This window comes from Alligator sinensis, unplaced genomic scaffold, assembly GCF_000455745.1.
Source record: "Alligator sinensis unplaced genomic scaffold, ASM45574v1 scaffold640_1, whole genome shotgun sequence".
In the NCBI taxonomy this organism is placed as follows: domain Eukaryota; kingdom Metazoa; phylum Chordata; order Crocodylia; family Alligatoridae; genus Alligator; species Alligator sinensis.
In genome coordinates this window covers 7,426-25,147 of record NW_005843464.1, presented here as the reverse complement: position 1 = coordinate 25,147, position 17,722 = coordinate 7,426, and the positions used below count along the sequence as shown (strand labels likewise).

Here is a 17,722-nt window from a genome sequence, read left to right as displayed (position 1 = left end):
TGCCGAGTGGGAACAGCCCTGCCTACATGCTCAGCACCAGGCCTGCAGGGCCAGATGCCATCTCCTAGGTGCCACGGGGGAATGGAGCCTGACCATGGGTTTCTATGTTGTCTCCTCTCACCCTATGATGGCACAGGTGACTGGTATGAAGGGGGGGGGGGGGGGGCATGTCCCCCCCCCCCCCCGAGATTGGCCCCTGAAGGTGGGGCAGTTTTTTGCCATGCGGGACACTAAGCCACAGCACAGAAGTATAGGAGTGGATATGGGGCTTTTGGTCCACCCCCGGGCCTGCCCACTAATTGTGCTCCCCCCCCCAGGCACTTGGGAGCCACAGGATGTGTGTGTGTTGGCAGGGGTGGGGTTTTGGCACACACACTAGGAGCCCTGATGGTGGGGCAGGACAGCGCAGAGGCCCACAGCCAGGCTCCATCTCCTGTCCTCCCAGCTGTGGATGCAGCCAGCAGGTGCTAATTCTGGGCGAGGGGGCCAGGGTTAGGGGGGCTGGGGCTAGGGCTGCAGAGCACACATACGTGTGCAGCCCTCATCAGCTCACCAAATCTTGTTGAGTGATCCTTCAGCCCAAATAAATTGCCCATGCTTCTTCTAGGCCCTCTCTAAATATATCTGCACAGAGAAAAGGTTATGGATTTAGCAGGATTCTTGGATCAATTCACAGGAAGTCCTGAAGAGCAAGGACTCAGAAATGGCACTGCAGCACTGGGTCTTGCCCACATATAGGAAATGGTGATAGGTTTAGTGTCCTCAATTCTGCCCCTAGTTTCCCCATCATAGATTAGCCCACAATACCCACAATATGCCACCTACTCCCCTTCCCTCATAAGGAAGGAGTGGATAGGCTCTTGCCTTGCACAAGGGTATCCTAGGTGTAAATCAGGAGCTTCTCTGCAGTCCTCCTGCTCAGGAGCTCTTTGTTTCACAGTCTCCAGGGCCAGACTGTTTACCTCAACTCAGGCCCTGAGTTTATATACTCTTTAAGCTCTGCCCCTTTTCAATCAGGTGTTTCCCCTGGATTCCTGCCTCAGCCTTATCTTACAGCCTTTCTTTTCTTAACGTATCAGGAGCATTACATTCCCTATTGCAGTAGCACTACAAAATGTAGCTCTATTCAAATTGCTGTTTCCTTCAGCAACATTTCTGTCAGCAATTCTGCCATTTTTGTAGCACTGTCAGGGGTATGCAAGACTGTTGTAGTGCTACAAAGCAGTCCAGGATCATTCTCAGGCAGCTCAGACTTGTCCTCTGAACCATGGTTTCTCTTTCTCTCTCCAGGTCAGCAACTTCTGACCTTGGCTAGTCCTAAGGTATAAACACAACTCTCTCCCTTACTATAAAAGCATGTCCCTTTCTTTCTGTCTCCTGTCCCAGCACATCCTAGGTAGCTCTACAAGTCCTCATATCACTCACCTAGTTTATCTGGCTTTTAAAGAGCAATATAGAGGATGAAAAAAATCCCCAAAATGCAGAATTCCACCTAGCAGTCTATAGAGGCAATAAACTATTTCTCTTTGCCAACCCATTATCCCAGGGTACTTCTACCACACCATTAAGGTTTAATTAACTGTTTAAGATCTGAGGACATAATATAGCCTTTGGTACCAAAGGTGCATGCCACACCTGATGAAGTTATACAAAGACAGTTAAAACATTGACATCTGTCAACAGCTTAATTTTAGCTAATATTTCTGGAAGATATTGAGCTAACTTAATAGCAGTAATTTTGAATTAACAGTAAACTGTTTTGTTTAATTTCAGAAATACTTTCACATTGGACTTAGGAATGTTGTTCCTAGTTAAACAAAAACAAACAAACAAAAACCTCAAACCCAGAAAGCTCTTATAGTAATTGGAGGAGTTTGGCAATTAGACTGAAAATTCACACTTGTAATATAACTTATAAGTGACACTTAAGTTACTACAAAACTAAGCAGTGAAAAAAATATTTTCTCTATTTTCAGATTGTATATAATCAGTATTTTTCTTCCCTGTGTATAAAGTTAGTTTGTCTGTGTGCTTTTATCTTTCGTACAACAGCAAGGTATTGTCTGTATAATTACTTCTGTTTTCAAAATTTACTAGATTTCAAGTTTAATGTTCCTGCAAGATTTTCTATAAAAGATTATGAAAATGAAATTGATTAGCATAACTATTTTTGTCACACAGTACTCAATTTATAAATACTAGAATGTGTTTTTTGCAATTCCCATAGTAAACTAAACAATAGATGAAATTTCCCTCTACTCACTTGACAGGGTCTATTCCCTGAAAAAAACCATGAAGTGTCCAATAAAATCCTGATCTTACAATGAGTACTATCCTTTCCATAGTGCTCTGAAAATTCATCAATTATTGGTTAAGTCTCATACTTGGATTTCTTCATTTGACAGGAACTAGCTGCTTATGAAAATATGCCAAATGCAGTAACACTAACAGAAACAGGTACAATTTAAAAACCTTAATTTTTCAGAGTTTAAATAAAAACATTAATGCAAACCCATGTATTGTATAAAATAGGTACTTGCTGTAATATTTACAACAGTTTATGGTGAATATTGCTTTTGTAGATAATGTGGTAAAGTGGGGGTGTCAAACATAGGACCTGGAAGGGTGTGGGCAGTGGGGTCCCGCAGGGCTCGGTCCTTGGACTGATACTCTTCAATGTCTTCATCAGCGACTTGGACAAGGGAGTGAAGTGTACTCTGTCCAAGTCTGTGGATGACACAAAACTGTGGGGAGAAGTGGACACACCAGAGGGCAGGGAACAACTACAAGTAGACCTGGACAGGTTGGACACATGGGCAGAAGACAACAGAATGCAATTCAACAAGGAGAAATGCAAAGTGCTGCACCTAGGGAGGAAAAATGTCCAGCATGCCTACTGCCTAGGAAATGACCTGCTTCGTGGCACGGAAGCGGAAAGGGATCTTGGAGTCCTAGTGGACTCCAAGATGAACATGAGTCATCAGTGTGATGAAGTCATCAGTAAAGCTAATGGCACTTTATTGTGCATCAGCAGATGCATGACGAACAGAACCAAGGAGGTGATACTTCCCCTCTATCGGGCGCTGGTCAGACTGCAGTTGGAATACTGCGTGCAATTTTGGGTGCCGCACTTCAAGAGGGATGCGGATAACCTGGAGAGGGTCCAGAGAAGGGCCACTTGTATGGTTAAGGGCTTGCAGGCCAAGCCCTATGAGGAGAGACTAGGGCACCTGGACCTCTTCAGCCTCCGCAAGAAGGTTGAGAGGCAACCTTGTGGCTGCTTGTAAGTTCATCATGGGGGCACAGAAGGGAATTGGTGAGGCTTTACTCACCAAGGCGCCCCTGGGGGTTACAAGAAATAATGGCCATAAGCTAGCAGAGAGCAGATTTAGACTAGACATTAGGAAGAACTTCAGGCGGTCGGACTCGATGATCTATTGAGGTCCCTTCTGACCCTAACATCTATGAATCTATGAATAGTCCACGGGCCACATCTGGCAGCTACCAGCAGGCTAGAGAAGTTGGGGGCATGGCTTAGCACAGAATTTAGAGTGGCAGAAGGATGAGTGAGGGCTGTGCCTAACACAGCCCATTTGCTCTGAGGCCGCTTGGCCTGTTACCATGGTCCATGGCAAGCTTGCCTGATTGAGACTGCTGCCATCCCCGCTGCTGTCCTATACCTTGGGTTGAATCTGCCACAGACATTATTCCAGGCTCAAGGCTGGGTCCACCACTGCTACCCCAGGACTTGGATTAGATCTGACCCACAAGGAGTCCTCCAGTCCAGATCTGGCCTGGGGTGGGTTTGACAGTCCATTGGTAAAATATTTGACATTCCATTGGATAATTTTGAAAAACTCACATTTATATTATTTATTAGCATATCACAGACACCCTTTCCCACAAAAATCAACCCTCCAAAATTGGGCTGCGTATCTTCAGTGGGAAAGCTGATTTTTGTTCACTGGAATACATATACAAGTTTATGAGGCCAGATGGGATGCACCCAAGGGATACACCTGATGTGCTGCACTGGTACAGGCTGAGGACTGACTGGCTAAGCAGCACATCTGTAGCAAAAAATCTTGGGGTTACAGTGGACAGTAAACTGAGAATGAGCCAACAGTGTGCCCTTGTTGCAAAGAAGGCTAATGGCATACTGGGCTGCATTAGTAGGACTGTTGCCAGCAAATCAAGGGAAGTGATTCTTTCCCTTTTTTTGGCACTGGCGAAGCCACATCTAGAATACTGTGTCCAGTTTTGGCCCCCCTGCTACAGAAAGAATTTGGACAAAACAGAGAAAGTCCAACAGAGTATAACAAAAATGGTTCGGGGGCTGGGGCACATGACTTATGAGGAGAGGCTGAGGGAACTGGACTTATTTAGTCTGGAGAAGAGAAGACTGAAGGGGGATTTAATAGCAGCCTTCAACTACCTGAGGGGTGGTTCCAAAAAGGTTGGAGCTAGACTGTTCTGTGGTGGCAGATGACAGAACAAGGAGCAACAGTCTCAAGTTGCAGCAAGGGAAGTTTAGGTTAGATATTAGGAAGAACTTTCTTACTAGGAGGTAGTAAAGCACTGGAACACGTTACCCAGAAAGGTAAGATCCAGTTACACAAAGCCTTGGCTGGGATGATCTAGTTGGGAACAGGCCTGCTTTGAGCAAAGGGTTGGACTAGATGACCTCCTGAGGTCCATTCCAACCCTAATTTTCTGTGATTTTATGAACTGAAGCAGGGAGGAGTACAAGCATGGATACGTTGTGCTCCCAATGGCTATCAGGATGTCTGCTGCTTCTCTGTGGCCAAGGAGGTAGAAGGGCCAGATACCAGTGTTAACCCTCTTTTAGCTGCTTAGGAATTTGCTGTAGCTATTGGCTGAGCATTGTAGCTTGTGCCTAAAACCAGTGGTGACGCGTAGGGGGTGCACGTACACCACCTGAGAGCACCAGTGCACCCACTGGCAAGCCACGCTTGCCACTTAGGCCTTGGGCAGGGGGAGCAGGTGAAAGCGCTGGTGCCCCCCTGTGAGCACTGGCCGGGAGGTGGGAGCGTGCCCCCCTGACTACAGTGGCACCAGTCGCCCACAAGCTAAAACAGTAATTGAGTTGGCTCAGGCAAGTGAGTGGCTACATGCAGTCTGTAGTATCTTAATGAGGCTTATGGTGTGGAAACAACACTTCATTATTTACAAGAATTTATATAAAGAATAGTTATAGTAAATATTGCCACTGCTCTTGCATGAATCTGGGACTTAGCCTTCTTGCAGGAAGTTCCTGCTGTCTTGCCTAGACTGTTTCCTGGAATGCCACACCTCCTGGATACTCCACATTTTCAGTAAGACTTACTCCATGTCACACAGTTGGCCATGACTGGAAAAAATCTTTTCTCCTACATTCCTCCTTTCAACAACAGAGTGCATGTTTTATTTCAGGGCATATGGTACACAAGAATATATGGATATTCCAAGCTCTGTCATTTATGTTTTGTTAACTTGTAGTTTCACTAGTTTTAAAGTCATATGATCTGTTTCTTTCTTCCTCTGAGAACAGAGAAAAATATTGTAACAGCTTAGGGAAAAGACACGTGATCCCTATTTAAAGGTGATGTGCAAGAGAAAAGTATTGCTATTCTTTTCACATACTTTTGTTCTTGTAATTGGCAGAATTTTTCTTATTTGGTTCCATGCTGTACCCGTGTACCTGTTGAATGCTACCTTTAAAATATATATAATGAAGACAAATGGCATGTCTTCCTCTAATTCAACATAGTTTTTTCTGACCTTAATGCAAGGAGAAACCCATTTCCTTTCCCTTCTTTACTCCAGGCTACCACTTTTTGAACAAGACATGTACTCCTATGAGAAAGAGAGATGGTGGTGTTTCTAAAAAGTTATAGTCTAGGTAATCTCCTCCAATATATGGCAACACAAATGATCTCATGTACTAATTTTTGTGCTGGAAGATAGCCATGAGCTCAACAGCTTTCATTTTAATTTTAGATTTGCTTGAAGATGGCTTCAGAGAACATCCTTTGTATTACTGTCTAATAGCAGAGGTGCCAAAGGAGGGGCAAGCAGGAAGTAAGCTAGACATTCATGTAATGAGTATCTTCAATAATTGTAGAAACAATGACATATATGCTAACATTGCAGTCTAACTCAGAAAATATCACTCCTCTTTTTTAATAGCTTGTAGCGCTAAAAAAAATGTAAAAAGTGCTACAGGTGGTCATATGTGCCTGCTCCCTTGGCTGGAGAACACCACAATTGCAAACAAAGGCACACTTTCCATCCAGGGGACAATAGGGGGCTGATCCTTAGCATCCCTCCCCCTACTTTCAAGGGAGTCTGTCAGTCAGCAGGCAGGTTTCCCATCTGCTGTTGCTGTGCAAACATTTAAAGGGTAGTGGTGTTCTTCAGACTCCAGCTGACTGCCAGCCAGCCATGTAAAGAGTGGAGAAGCAGACCAAGCCAGTCCTTCTCCCTCCTTCCTTTCCTCATGGAAGTGGGGAGAGTGAGGACTACTGAATACTGATGGACAGGAATACCTGTCTGCATTTTAAATTTGTTGCAGAAAGCCTCCCCAAAACAAAAGTTTCTGTTTTAAACAGTAATTTTTTCACCTGTACATCTACAATTTTTGGTCTGGATTGGCCATATTTTTTAATGAATGTGGGGCGCACAGACTTTTTGTGCTGCTAAAACAGATGATAAAAGTGTGACAAAAATATTTGAAAGAGCCCCTAAGTCTGTCATTTTGACCATTTCCCTTTCTCTTCATATCCCTCTAACGGCTTCCTCTTCTGTGTCACAAACTTATTGTCTTCATTTTCAAGAACCTTTATTTCCCTATGCTATCATCTCTCATTGAAAATGTTGATTCCTTATATCTTCTTTTTCTACCAAGTCACATACAAGCTACTTGTCCTTACTTCTAAATTGCATCATGCCCCAACTCCATCCTATTTATCCTGTCTCATTCAGTATCAAAAAGTTGATTCCTGCCTCCAGTCAGTCCATATTAGCACCCCCCCTCCCCACCCTCTCCAATTTCCCCCCCCCCCCCCTCCAGTACCTTTTCAAATAAACACCTTCAGGCCGTCTTCTATGGTGCCATTCACCTATCTCATTGTCTTCCTTTACAACTTTTCTTAAAACTCTCCTTTGCTGTACTGCCGACGCAACACTCGATAATGATAAGGTTGCTAGCATGCTGAGACAACTGCCCATCCATACTTTCTCCTTCAGCTCTACATGACAGATAAAACTCTATCAGACAAGATAAAACAAATTGATACGTAGGACATGCATACACAAAAACTTTCTGTGCCAGGCTGTAGCAAACACACATGCCGTACTGCTCTGCATGCACTGCTTCCTGAGCTGGAAGCAGTGTAGCCACACTTAACTAGCCCCACTGCTGTGCTACATAACACTACTGAGGCGCGAGGTATAAACAGGCCCGTAGCTTGTTAAGCTGTTGGGGGCAGGGATCGTGCATTTATATAGCAGCTAGCACAATGCAGTCCTGGTCCACAACTAGAGCTCACAGGTACCATGCAATACAAATAATAAAAGTACCTTTGCAAAATGGTTGTCTCTACATTGTAACTTTGCACTTATAGATTCATAGATTCTAAGGTGGGAAGGGACCTCAGTGGGCCATGTAGTCCGACCCCTGCCCCTGGCAGGCAAGAAAAGGGTCACCAAACCTGGGGTCATGTGAATCCAGCCAGGTGCCTGTCCAGTCTCCTCTTGAAGACCCCCAAGGATGGGGTGAGCACCACCTCCCTTGGAAGCCCATTCCAGATCCTGGCAACCCTGACCGTGAATAACCTTTTTTTAAATGTTCAGTCTTAACCTTCTCTTCAGTAGCTTATGGCCATTGCATCTTAGGCTCTCCTGAATTGCAGAAAGTTTAGACTCTCCAGATGTTACAAGTTCTTTCTTTGTCAAAATATATCAGTAATTTTGAAAAATACCTGCAATTCAGAAGGAATACATTTGATGCTATCTTTTTATGTAGTACTTATTACTGCAAAATCTATGTTTGTTGCATTTTATAATTCAGTAGACTCCAATCTTCAATGAGAGCAACCTGAGTTTATCAGGGCTGTCCAATTTCTGGGAGAGGGATTGCATATGTACAACTCCCTTTTGAATGTGCATGCACATTGTGGGCAACCTGGCTCTCTCTGACACAGAGCAGCATCGTCCCACTGCCCCACCCCCAGGAGTGCAGGAACTAGAAGCCAGAGGAGGGACAGGGAAACTTGGGACCCCAGCTGCGGCAGCAACAGGTGTCATGTGGGGGGCAGTGCAGAGGCCACATGTTAACTCCTTGTAGGCTGCTGATTGGACAGCCCTAATTTAGAAAGCTAAAGGGAATCTATTAGAAGAGCCATAAATGATATTAGCTTTTACATAAATGAACTAGTTATCCCACACTTCATTTTTTTTCCTTTCCGCCTCCCCTGCAGGTAGTTACGCTGTAGGCTATGCTATGTATTATTTTACATATGACCCTTGGATTGGCAAGTTACTTTACCTGGAAGACTTCTATATTATGGAGACATATAGAGGTAAAAATCAAAATAATTGTAATTTTCCTCTTAATATTAAATAATTAACCAATTAAATTTTTTACTATTTAGCAACTTTCAGCTCTCTCTCTCTAATACTTTGAGCTACACAATTCTGGAAAAAAAATCCTGAAAGTTTAGTATGGAAAGAAGAGATGAATCTCTTTCCAAACATTAATAATAGTCTCTTTCAAAACAGAATATACTTGACTACAAATTACTAACACAGGCTGCCCATTATTTTCAAAGCTTTTCTCAGAATGTAAGTCACAGGAGGTTTGTTAGTTTATATGTGAACTTAAAATTATTTTTCAATCAAGTCAATGTGATTTAACTTCTGATAAAAAATGTTAAAAAGTTAGCTTTTAAATTTAATTAATTAAAAGATCCAGAACTTGACCTGTAATAGGACATGATAGATATCATATGAAGTTTTTATTTTTTTCTTACTTACTCCTTAATTTTAAAGTGCGTTAGGACAACACAATATCATATTCCAATATTTGTAGAAAAAACTTAAACCAAAATCCAGAATTGCAGATAATGGAAATAATTGATCTTAAATAAAAATATACTCTATGTAGTGTTTTAAAGAGATCATTATATCATTCTAACTTAACATCACTTTCTTATACAAGCTTAACTGCACACACAGAATAGTTCAAAACAACTCACATAAACATTAAAGTATATTCTCTCTAAAATAGACTTCAGTGAAGTGCTATATTAACTTTACTAATATAGAACAAAGTTATGTAATAGAATATTTTTCTTGATTTTTCTAATAGAAATTAAAGTTAAATTACTATGAGACTTCTATTAAATACGTTCAATTTATTTAAAATGTTCCACTACACATTCTTAAAATTACATCCTGCAGTGCAACTTTTGCTATACTGATACTTTAATTCTTGCATTATTTAACAGGTTTGGGCATCGGATCTGAAATCTTAAAGAGATTAAGCCAGGCATGTATTATTTAAGACAAAGACTTACAAATTCCACACAATTTAAACAGTCATTTTCCTCATTTTATTATGGCAGAATGTAAGATTTTTATCTGTGCATTCATTTTACAGAATCCACATTAAGGACTAACATGACAAACATGGAGAACGTAGATTTTATAAAGTTGTGTTTTTCCTAGGGTCCCAGGGCCAGAGCTGCCACTGCTACCATCTGGCTGGGTGGGGGCCAGAGCTGGAGCAGCAACTGAGGGCAAGTGGCAGTGTGCGGCAGGTGCTAGGGGCACAAGCATTTAATGGTGGGGAGGGACACAGACAGCAGGGTAATGGTAGAAGGGACAAATTTAAGATGACAGTAATTAAATTCTATACATAGAAAATAACAACACATTTATACATTTTCCACATATAGAATCTAATGGGGGGAGGGGGTGGAAATCATCTTAAATGTTGAAGTCACCTTGGATTTAGGTAAATATAATAATATGTTGGCCAGGACACATGCTTGATCTAAACTCCTATATAAAACAGCAGAGCAACTCTCAGCCATTATGCGATAATAGCAGCTGTGAATCAGCACCAGAGTTTGTACTGAAGATGCCACTCCTCATGAAGGAGTATCTAGTTCTTCCAAACCTGTTTACTTGTTTCACACAATTCTCCAGACTTGGACCCAAAGACTAGGTTTTCATACTGCCCTTTTCTTCTCAGTAACTAAGAGTTGTTTCATCCAGCACCCTATTGACTCATTGGTCCCATGAATACAATGATGGCAGTAAAAGATAAGGTGTCATATCAAGGACAATTAAGTCTCAAACTGTTGCTGTTTTCTTGAGTGTTTACTGATCTATGTGAGAAGACGGACTCATCTGTTAGAAAAAATGAACTGCTTCAGCATCTACTGTGTACACAATTGTTTCTCACATGGTACCAATGACTCTTCCTACACAGACCATTTTCTCTATATGCAGAATAGTATCCCAACTAATATGAAAAATGAGTTCCAAAACAGTGTCTTACAAGTAATACAGAATATTTACTTTTAACAGATAGCAATTGAGACCAACTGTAGCCGCATGCATTTCCTTGTAGTCATCTGGAACAAGCTGTCTATCGAGTACTATGTGAGACGTGGAGCTTCAGATCTTTCTACTGAAGAGGGCTGGCATCTTTTCAAATTTGACAAAGAGACTCTTCTCAGAATGGCAACTGAATAACAATGAAGACTCACACTCACCATTCCAAAATGTGTGCAAAATCAGATTAATTTGATCTGACCAACTTTCCTTTTAGCAAAATACAACATCTTCCATTTATACCCAGTAATTCTAACTTGTCTTGTGCATTTAAAAAGGATTAATCAAGTTTAAGTATCTTCTCTACATCATAAGCAGCATTCCTTGCCATTATTGTTAGGTACCACTAAAAGTTTCTGTCATGATTTCTCCTAGAAAAATAGACACTATTGAGACTGGCTCACCTTTTATTTTGTTCCACCTCTCTATCTGCACCAAACAGATACATTACAAAAGTGTTACTGTACTGTGTGGACTATCCTGCATGCCTATTTATATTTAGAGTAAACATGCATATTACCAAAATAGCTCTTACTTTACCTATCATTTTTCATGCTGTGATAATATTAGATTGCTCCTTCAACCACCTCTCTCAACCCAAATTTCTGAAGCCTATCTATGGCAGCCTGCAGATTCTCTGTTGCCCCTTTCTGACTGAGCTGTAGTCTTTTATCACTGCTGTTTCAAACTGGCAGCTTGGCCACAACGGGCAACTTAATTAGGCCCCTCATTCAGTTGTTGCTGGGTAGGGTATATATACCTCATTACAGACGTCCACCCACCCAGAAATATCTTCTGGGAAAACAACATCATGACATCCCATCCCCGGAAAAAAGTAAAAAATTCTTGTGGAAGTTCCTTATTCAGTGATCTACTAACAAGGTATAGGCTGACATACAACCTCATGAGCCATACATTGATTTTTTCTCTCTCGTCATTTCATGAGATATCTTAGAGGATTCTGAAGCAATTACCTAGAGGATAGTCCAATGAATCTCTTGGATACTATTTGACTACTAGAAATCCTTTTTGTATTATAAACACATCACTTTTCTCTTGGGAACAATGTGCTTAAGAAACAGCAAAGTTAAATATTATGTTGGGGTACACTCTCTCCTTTGTGCCGTTCCCTGCCTTGGGCAGTAGCAGACTACTTTTTCAGTGTGTGGAGGTCAGGTTGGGTGTTGACTAGAAAAACCTTCCTCAGTTCAGAAGTTGAAGGGTAATAAATGTGGGGAGGTACTCGATGGATTCCAGGGAGATCTGCAACATTTCTTGGGAAACAACGTGGGTCAACCTCTGTTTTGTCCCTCTTGTTTCCCCATCAGCTTCCTCCGTATCTCTTGCAAAGGATCTCCCTTCTCAATGGTGCTGGGTAACCCCATGGTTGAATCCATTTTCTGATAAGCTGACTGTTATTCCATTATCTTTGTATCTACTCACTCACCTGGGGGAATAGATGCAAAATTACCCATGCTCTTACTTAAGAAGTTGACCAGGACTCAGGATTCACCCACTCTGCCCAACATCTTTTTAAGGCAGGTTTATACTGGAAACTTACCATGTCAGGGCAGCAGCACCACCCTCAAACATGCTCTGTTCCACATGGGCTGCCTCCTATAACTAGAAGCAGTACAGATACTTGTGTATTAGTATTTCAGCTGCACTAATTATTCCAACACAGTTGGCAAGTGCTACCATAACACTGCAGAGCTGGAAACAAGGTGAGAAAAACAAAAGATGAAAGAAGATTTTTTGCCATCTTTAAACAACTGGCTGGAGGGAAAATGGAAATATATTTACATTTTGAAATATTCCCTGAAAGGGTGATTTATGCTTATTAAGAACTTGGCACTAACAGTCCTGATACACTCTACTGCAAACATATATTGAGAAAAAGCTAATTTTCTGTGTCAAGAAGCTAATTATAATTCAAAATAATTAACATAATACTGAATTCTTTGTTAACTTCTTATAGGTGGTAAGAAACAAAACATGCCACAGACAAGGACAAAACTGTACACATTGAGATTTTAGAAAATACCCGATTAAATTATACTACACACAGCATCAATCATACAATCATTAATCCTTCCATTTTAATTTGACATCTTTAGGAGTTTCCATAGACCTGCAAATAGCCACCTTAGCTTCTAGTACTATACATATCCACATCTTCTGGGTTGGACTGCCCATGATCCATAAGCCTTGGGTCAGGTTTAAATGTTGTTGTCTTCACTACATCTGTTAAAAGATATTAAAATAGAAAGCTGTGATGATTTTATACATATGGCTAGTGTTCTACAAATTTAACTTCTTCAGAGTTACATTGGTAGGAATAGAACAAGCAAGTTTTTCAAGTGCTTAGAATCAGTTAAGAATGAGTACTTTATTTAGCCTAACTTATTTAGAATGATGTAAATCAGCTGGATCCATTAGGCACATGAAACTACTTGTAAGGGAAGATAAGGAACAAATAGGAAAATATAAGTTTTACACATATAGATACGTAACATGAAAGGAAAGATGTATAGACTGAAAACAATTTAAAAGAATTGTAAAAAGTGATCAAAAGGCTCCACAAAAAAATTAAAAAATAAAGTAAAAAGAGGAAGAGGTGGGATGTGTATAAGGAGAAAAATTAAAACTAAAAATATCAAGGGAAAGAAACACACAAAAACCCAAATAACCCCTTTATTTTACAAAAAGGAAGAGGTAAAGGCTAGAATAAAGGATAAGAGGATACACAATGAAATATCTTAGCTAAAAATAATGTTAACTGACTCCCCATTTATTTGATCTTGCTATAACACAGGGTTCGGCAGTGTTTTTGGGCAGAGTGCTGAAAAACCCTGCAACTTTGACTTGTAAGACGTTGGTGTGCCAGGGGCAGGGGGCGCCACAAAGGGCCTGATCCGTGTTGTGACAGCACAGCCCTGGCCCCTTCCCTGCTGTCCACTTGAGCCTCACATGCCAAGCAAAATGTCTTTGTATGCTATGTTCTGGCACCTGTGCCAGGGGTTGCCTACCTCTGCTATAACACTTTCAAACAAAAATTCAAGTTATCAAGTGATAGGGAAAAGCTCAGGTTTATTAGCTAAGGCCATCATTACTTTTCTTGATTACTGTATAAGGATTACTGCCTACAGAAGGATGTGAATTTTGCTGCAACATCATTATATGGAGAAATGAGCATATGCCAAGAATACCACTGTTAGCATGCAACGCAATGAATTTCTTATTGATATTTTAAGATTCATGAACAGCACCCACAGTAAAGTCATAGTGAATATAAAATAAAATGTTTTGCATACTTATTAATGGCTAAGCATAACATAAAATAAAATAAATAAAAGAGAAAATAACATAATAAATCACAATTTACTGAGATTGGTGGTTATTTGAACTTCATACCTGAGACCACATTTGGAATTTTTATTTCTGCTGACACAGATGTTGCATTTTGGGGGCTCTGAGTCTTCATGGCAGCAAATTCTGTTATAGGAGGTAGTTTTACTGTCACCTGAGATTCAGGGGTTGTTTTATGAACCTCTGCACTTTTACTACCTCCTTCTACAAGTGGTTCCAGCACCTGAAGATGCGAACTAAGCTAAATAATGAACATAAAGAACAAAACATACTTATATATTATATTTGTATAACTCTTGTATTTTATGTAGAAGAGCCTTCTTTCATTTATCGTTTAATAAATTATTTCCACGGATGCATTCTTTTTATACAGTGTTTTGAACTGGATACACAGAAATATGCAGAAGAAATTTCTTAAGAGTGTCTTAGTACACTTATTATGAGATATTCCCTAACAATGTGAAGTGTTATCTATTCAGCAATCAGCACCACAACAGGGATTCAAAAAAATCGTTTCTATAAATAGGTCTGAGAGGCAGTTAGCTATGTTGGTTTGAATTTAAGCAGAAGGCAGGGAAGCGTGGCACCTTATAGACTAATTTGTTCAGAAAGGCATAAGCTACTTGACCTGTGAAAGCTCACACCTCTCTAAATAAGTTAGTTGATAAGACACGACAGTGCCCTACCTTCCAAAATAGTTAAGAACTTCAAATTCATATGTGAAAACATAAGCTTATTTGGTAGTTAGTGAATAATAATGGATTTGCAGACGTTACAAAATAAACAAACAACAAATAAACAAATTGTGCTTCACCAGAAGAGGCATGCACACAACTTCAACCCAGCTCCGCACTGTCTATATAGATTAGGCAATTCAGTGGGGCTTTTTGGCACTTCTATCTAAAGCTGAGTCAATTATCTATGAGAAAAAAGCACCAAAAAATGCCCCACTAAAACGTCTGATTTATACAGATGCTGGGAGAGCCCGGTCCAATTAACATGCTGTCTCTTCTGGGCATGTGCTGCGCTGAGTTTAAAATAAAGTGCCATTTTGTTTTGTTTGTTTAACGTCTGCAAGCAGCCCATATTTAGCTTTTATCTTCTGTTTTTAACCCAGGACTCTGAAAATGCTTTTAGTAAGAAGGGTACAGGCTGTTATTTCCATTTTACAGATGGAAATTGAGGTGCTGAACAAAGTTAGGGTAATTGGAAGTTTTAATTATTGGAAGAGGCGAAATTTGAATCATTAGTTCCTATCTTACCAGAAGAATATATGCCTACAGATTAATCTTGATTAATGATAAATGGCAGTTTAGTAGAGATGCACTGATATATCAGTTGCTTAGCAGATTGGCACCAATAAAAGGGAAATTTACACTATTGGCTATCAGCTATTTTTGGCCGTTGTAGCTGATAATGTTCTCCAATACTTATGCCTTCTGGCCGGGGCACCCTCTCGTGAACTGGGGTGACTCCAGATATATCTCCATCCTCTCACTGGTGGCCTGGGCTGAACTAGAGTGGTACAGCTGCCCCGGGGTCCTGGGTGTTAGCGCCATGTGGTGAGGACTGTGGGCTGGTGCCTGGGCTAGCTCTGTAAGAGATGCCAAATGATGCAGACATGACGGGTGGGGAGCAAGGGGCGGGCAGAGCTGAATTGAGCTATCCGGCCCGGCTCGGCATGACTCAACCCCCAGTACCCAGCTGTCTATGCCCCAGGGTACAGTGCCACCGATAAAGTGCCACCGTGTCTCCTGTATCAGCATCCTCACACTTAGAAATGGTGCTAAATATACTAAGTATCAGTTATTGGATTGGTATCGGCCGATATGGCTGGTTAATAATTGGCTATTGGTACCCCTACAGTTTAATTTAGTTAGAAAATACTATAATTAAAAAAAAAGTTGATATTGTAATAATTCGCGATGCACACGGGGTGCACATGGGTGCATGTGCATCCCCTGAGCTTGGCAGTGCACCCCCCGCAAAAAATGCTGCTGATGCTGCTGCCGCTCACCACCCCCTCTCCCCACTCCCAATACCGCTAGCAGTGTCTGCGGGCGGTCCCTGATCACCGCTGGCCGCTCATCGTCCCCCCACACCCTCTAACAGCACCACAGCCACCTGTGGGAGCTTGCAGCTTGCCACCTGAGGGAGCTCGCCATGCCCCCCCAGGCTCCGGGGGCACACGGTGTTCATGATTGTAATTCTTGTTACCACATCAGTCATCATTTCCCAAATTGTTTGACAATCCTAAAATCACAGAAAAGTAGGACTGGAAGGGACCTCAGGAAGTCGTCTAGGCCAGTGTATATTCTAATGAAATGCATTCTTCACAGTATGTTCTGTTCATAAGCCTCATTATTAATACAACTGATGAGTAATGAAAAGGAAAATCTGTAATACATTTTGTAGGGCTAGAACAAGAAGCCTTGCTTTTATTACAGCCAGTCAGGAATTTTCCATTTACATTATTTTGACAAAAAAAGCAGGTTATACAAAACTTTTTTTTGTTTGCATCAGAAAATTAAGATTTTGCCAAAGCTTTTTAAAAATAATTTTTTATTGAAATAAATGAAGTATTTTGTTTCAGGTTGGTTCAACCCAAATTGAAATAGTTCAGTTTGTTGAACTGACCTGAAATTTTTCATTCCAAACTAATTCAATGTTAAAAATTATGGTACTTCATAGCATTATGGAAGTTGTATTTTGGGTATCTTAAAATCCATATTCCCTCCTAGGGACTGGGCTACATCTCCTACGCTGGACTATATCTCCTATGATACACCATTCATTTCAGAGGGGCATTCTATCGTGTCAATGTAAATAAAAAGTTGAGAAAAGAAAGAAAATAGATGCAGGAGCCACTCGAGGTAGAAAATGCTGTATTATGGGAAGGGCAGTTTAATCCTGAATTCATTTGAAATCTTACATGCCAACTGACAAATCACACGTATATCAAAATGTTTTAATCCTATGAAAAAAGGCAAAATGAAATGTTTGCCATTTCTTAATTTTTTTGGAGGAGGGAGAGAATATTGTGAGAAAAAATTCCATTATTTTAACTTTTTCTTCTGCTTCATGATGAAAGGAAAATTTAAATATCAAACTTTCTCCTGGAAATTCCCAGTTTTGGTCAGCTCTAATTATTACTGTTATTCAGAAATACAGACACAGTCTCAGAAGATTTTTTAAACTGTATATCAACATTCAACACAACGCTGCTTTCTAAACCTCAGTAAGCCAAATTCACCAAAATGTGGAAATATTTGAACCAATGGAAAAAAAGTTTTTTTATTTGCTGGATGAAAAGTCCTCCCAGCTCCATCTTTTTCAAACTAAGGTATTCTACAACTGGCCTTAATACACTTGTTTTATGGAAGTTGCCAGCAGATAGTAATCTGTGATAAGAGGTACAGGCCACCCTCACCATATGTGGGGGATACGTTCTCGTATCTCTTGCGAATGGTGAAATCCGTGAATAAGGCACCGTGTTCATGAACACAGTCTGCGTTCATGAATGCAGTGCCCCCGGTGGAAGAGGGCGCGGGGGGGGGGGGGGGGGGGGGGGGGGGGGGGGGGCAGGCACAGCTCCAGTGGCAACAGCAGCGGCAAGACCCTGGCGGCAGCAAGCGCAGAGCTCCCGAGGAGCTCCTAGAAGTGTAAAATTCATGTTCGGCGTTTGCGAATATTTGAAACTGAGAATGCCGAACCTGCGAATAACAAGGGT

General features: G+C 41.1%; 2 protein-coding genes and 1 pseudogene across 2 annotated transcripts in view; 1 reads left to right on the top strand and 2 right to left on the bottom strand.

The window, feature by feature from the left end:
• Positions 1-7,089, bottom strand: part of LOC102373959 — a 46,056-nt gene extending 38,967 nt beyond the window's left edge. Inside the window, exon 1 of the mRNA XM_025195314.1 lies at positions 7,076-7,089. The gene's annotated coding sequence lies outside the window, so the exon portion shown is untranslated. The remainder of the gene's footprint in view (positions 1-7,075) is intronic.
• The window catches only part of LOC102373199, a 12,326-nt pseudogene extending 2,638 nt beyond the window's left edge, over positions 1-9,688 (top strand).
• A 2,678-nt stretch (positions 9,689-12,366) lies between these two features.
• Positions 12,367-17,722, bottom strand: part of LOC102373703 (MICOS complex subunit MIC27-like) — a 12,048-nt gene continuing 6,692 nt past the window's right edge. The window contains exons 4-5 of the mRNA XM_006038784.3: positions 14,038-14,233; positions 12,367-12,867 (exon numbers count right to left, since the gene is read on the bottom strand). Of these exons, the coding sequence (XP_006038846.3) occupies positions 12,770-12,867; positions 14,038-14,233 (294 nt within the window). The 3' untranslated portion in view covers positions 12,367-12,769. The remainder of the gene's footprint in view (positions 12,868-14,037; positions 14,234-17,722) is intronic.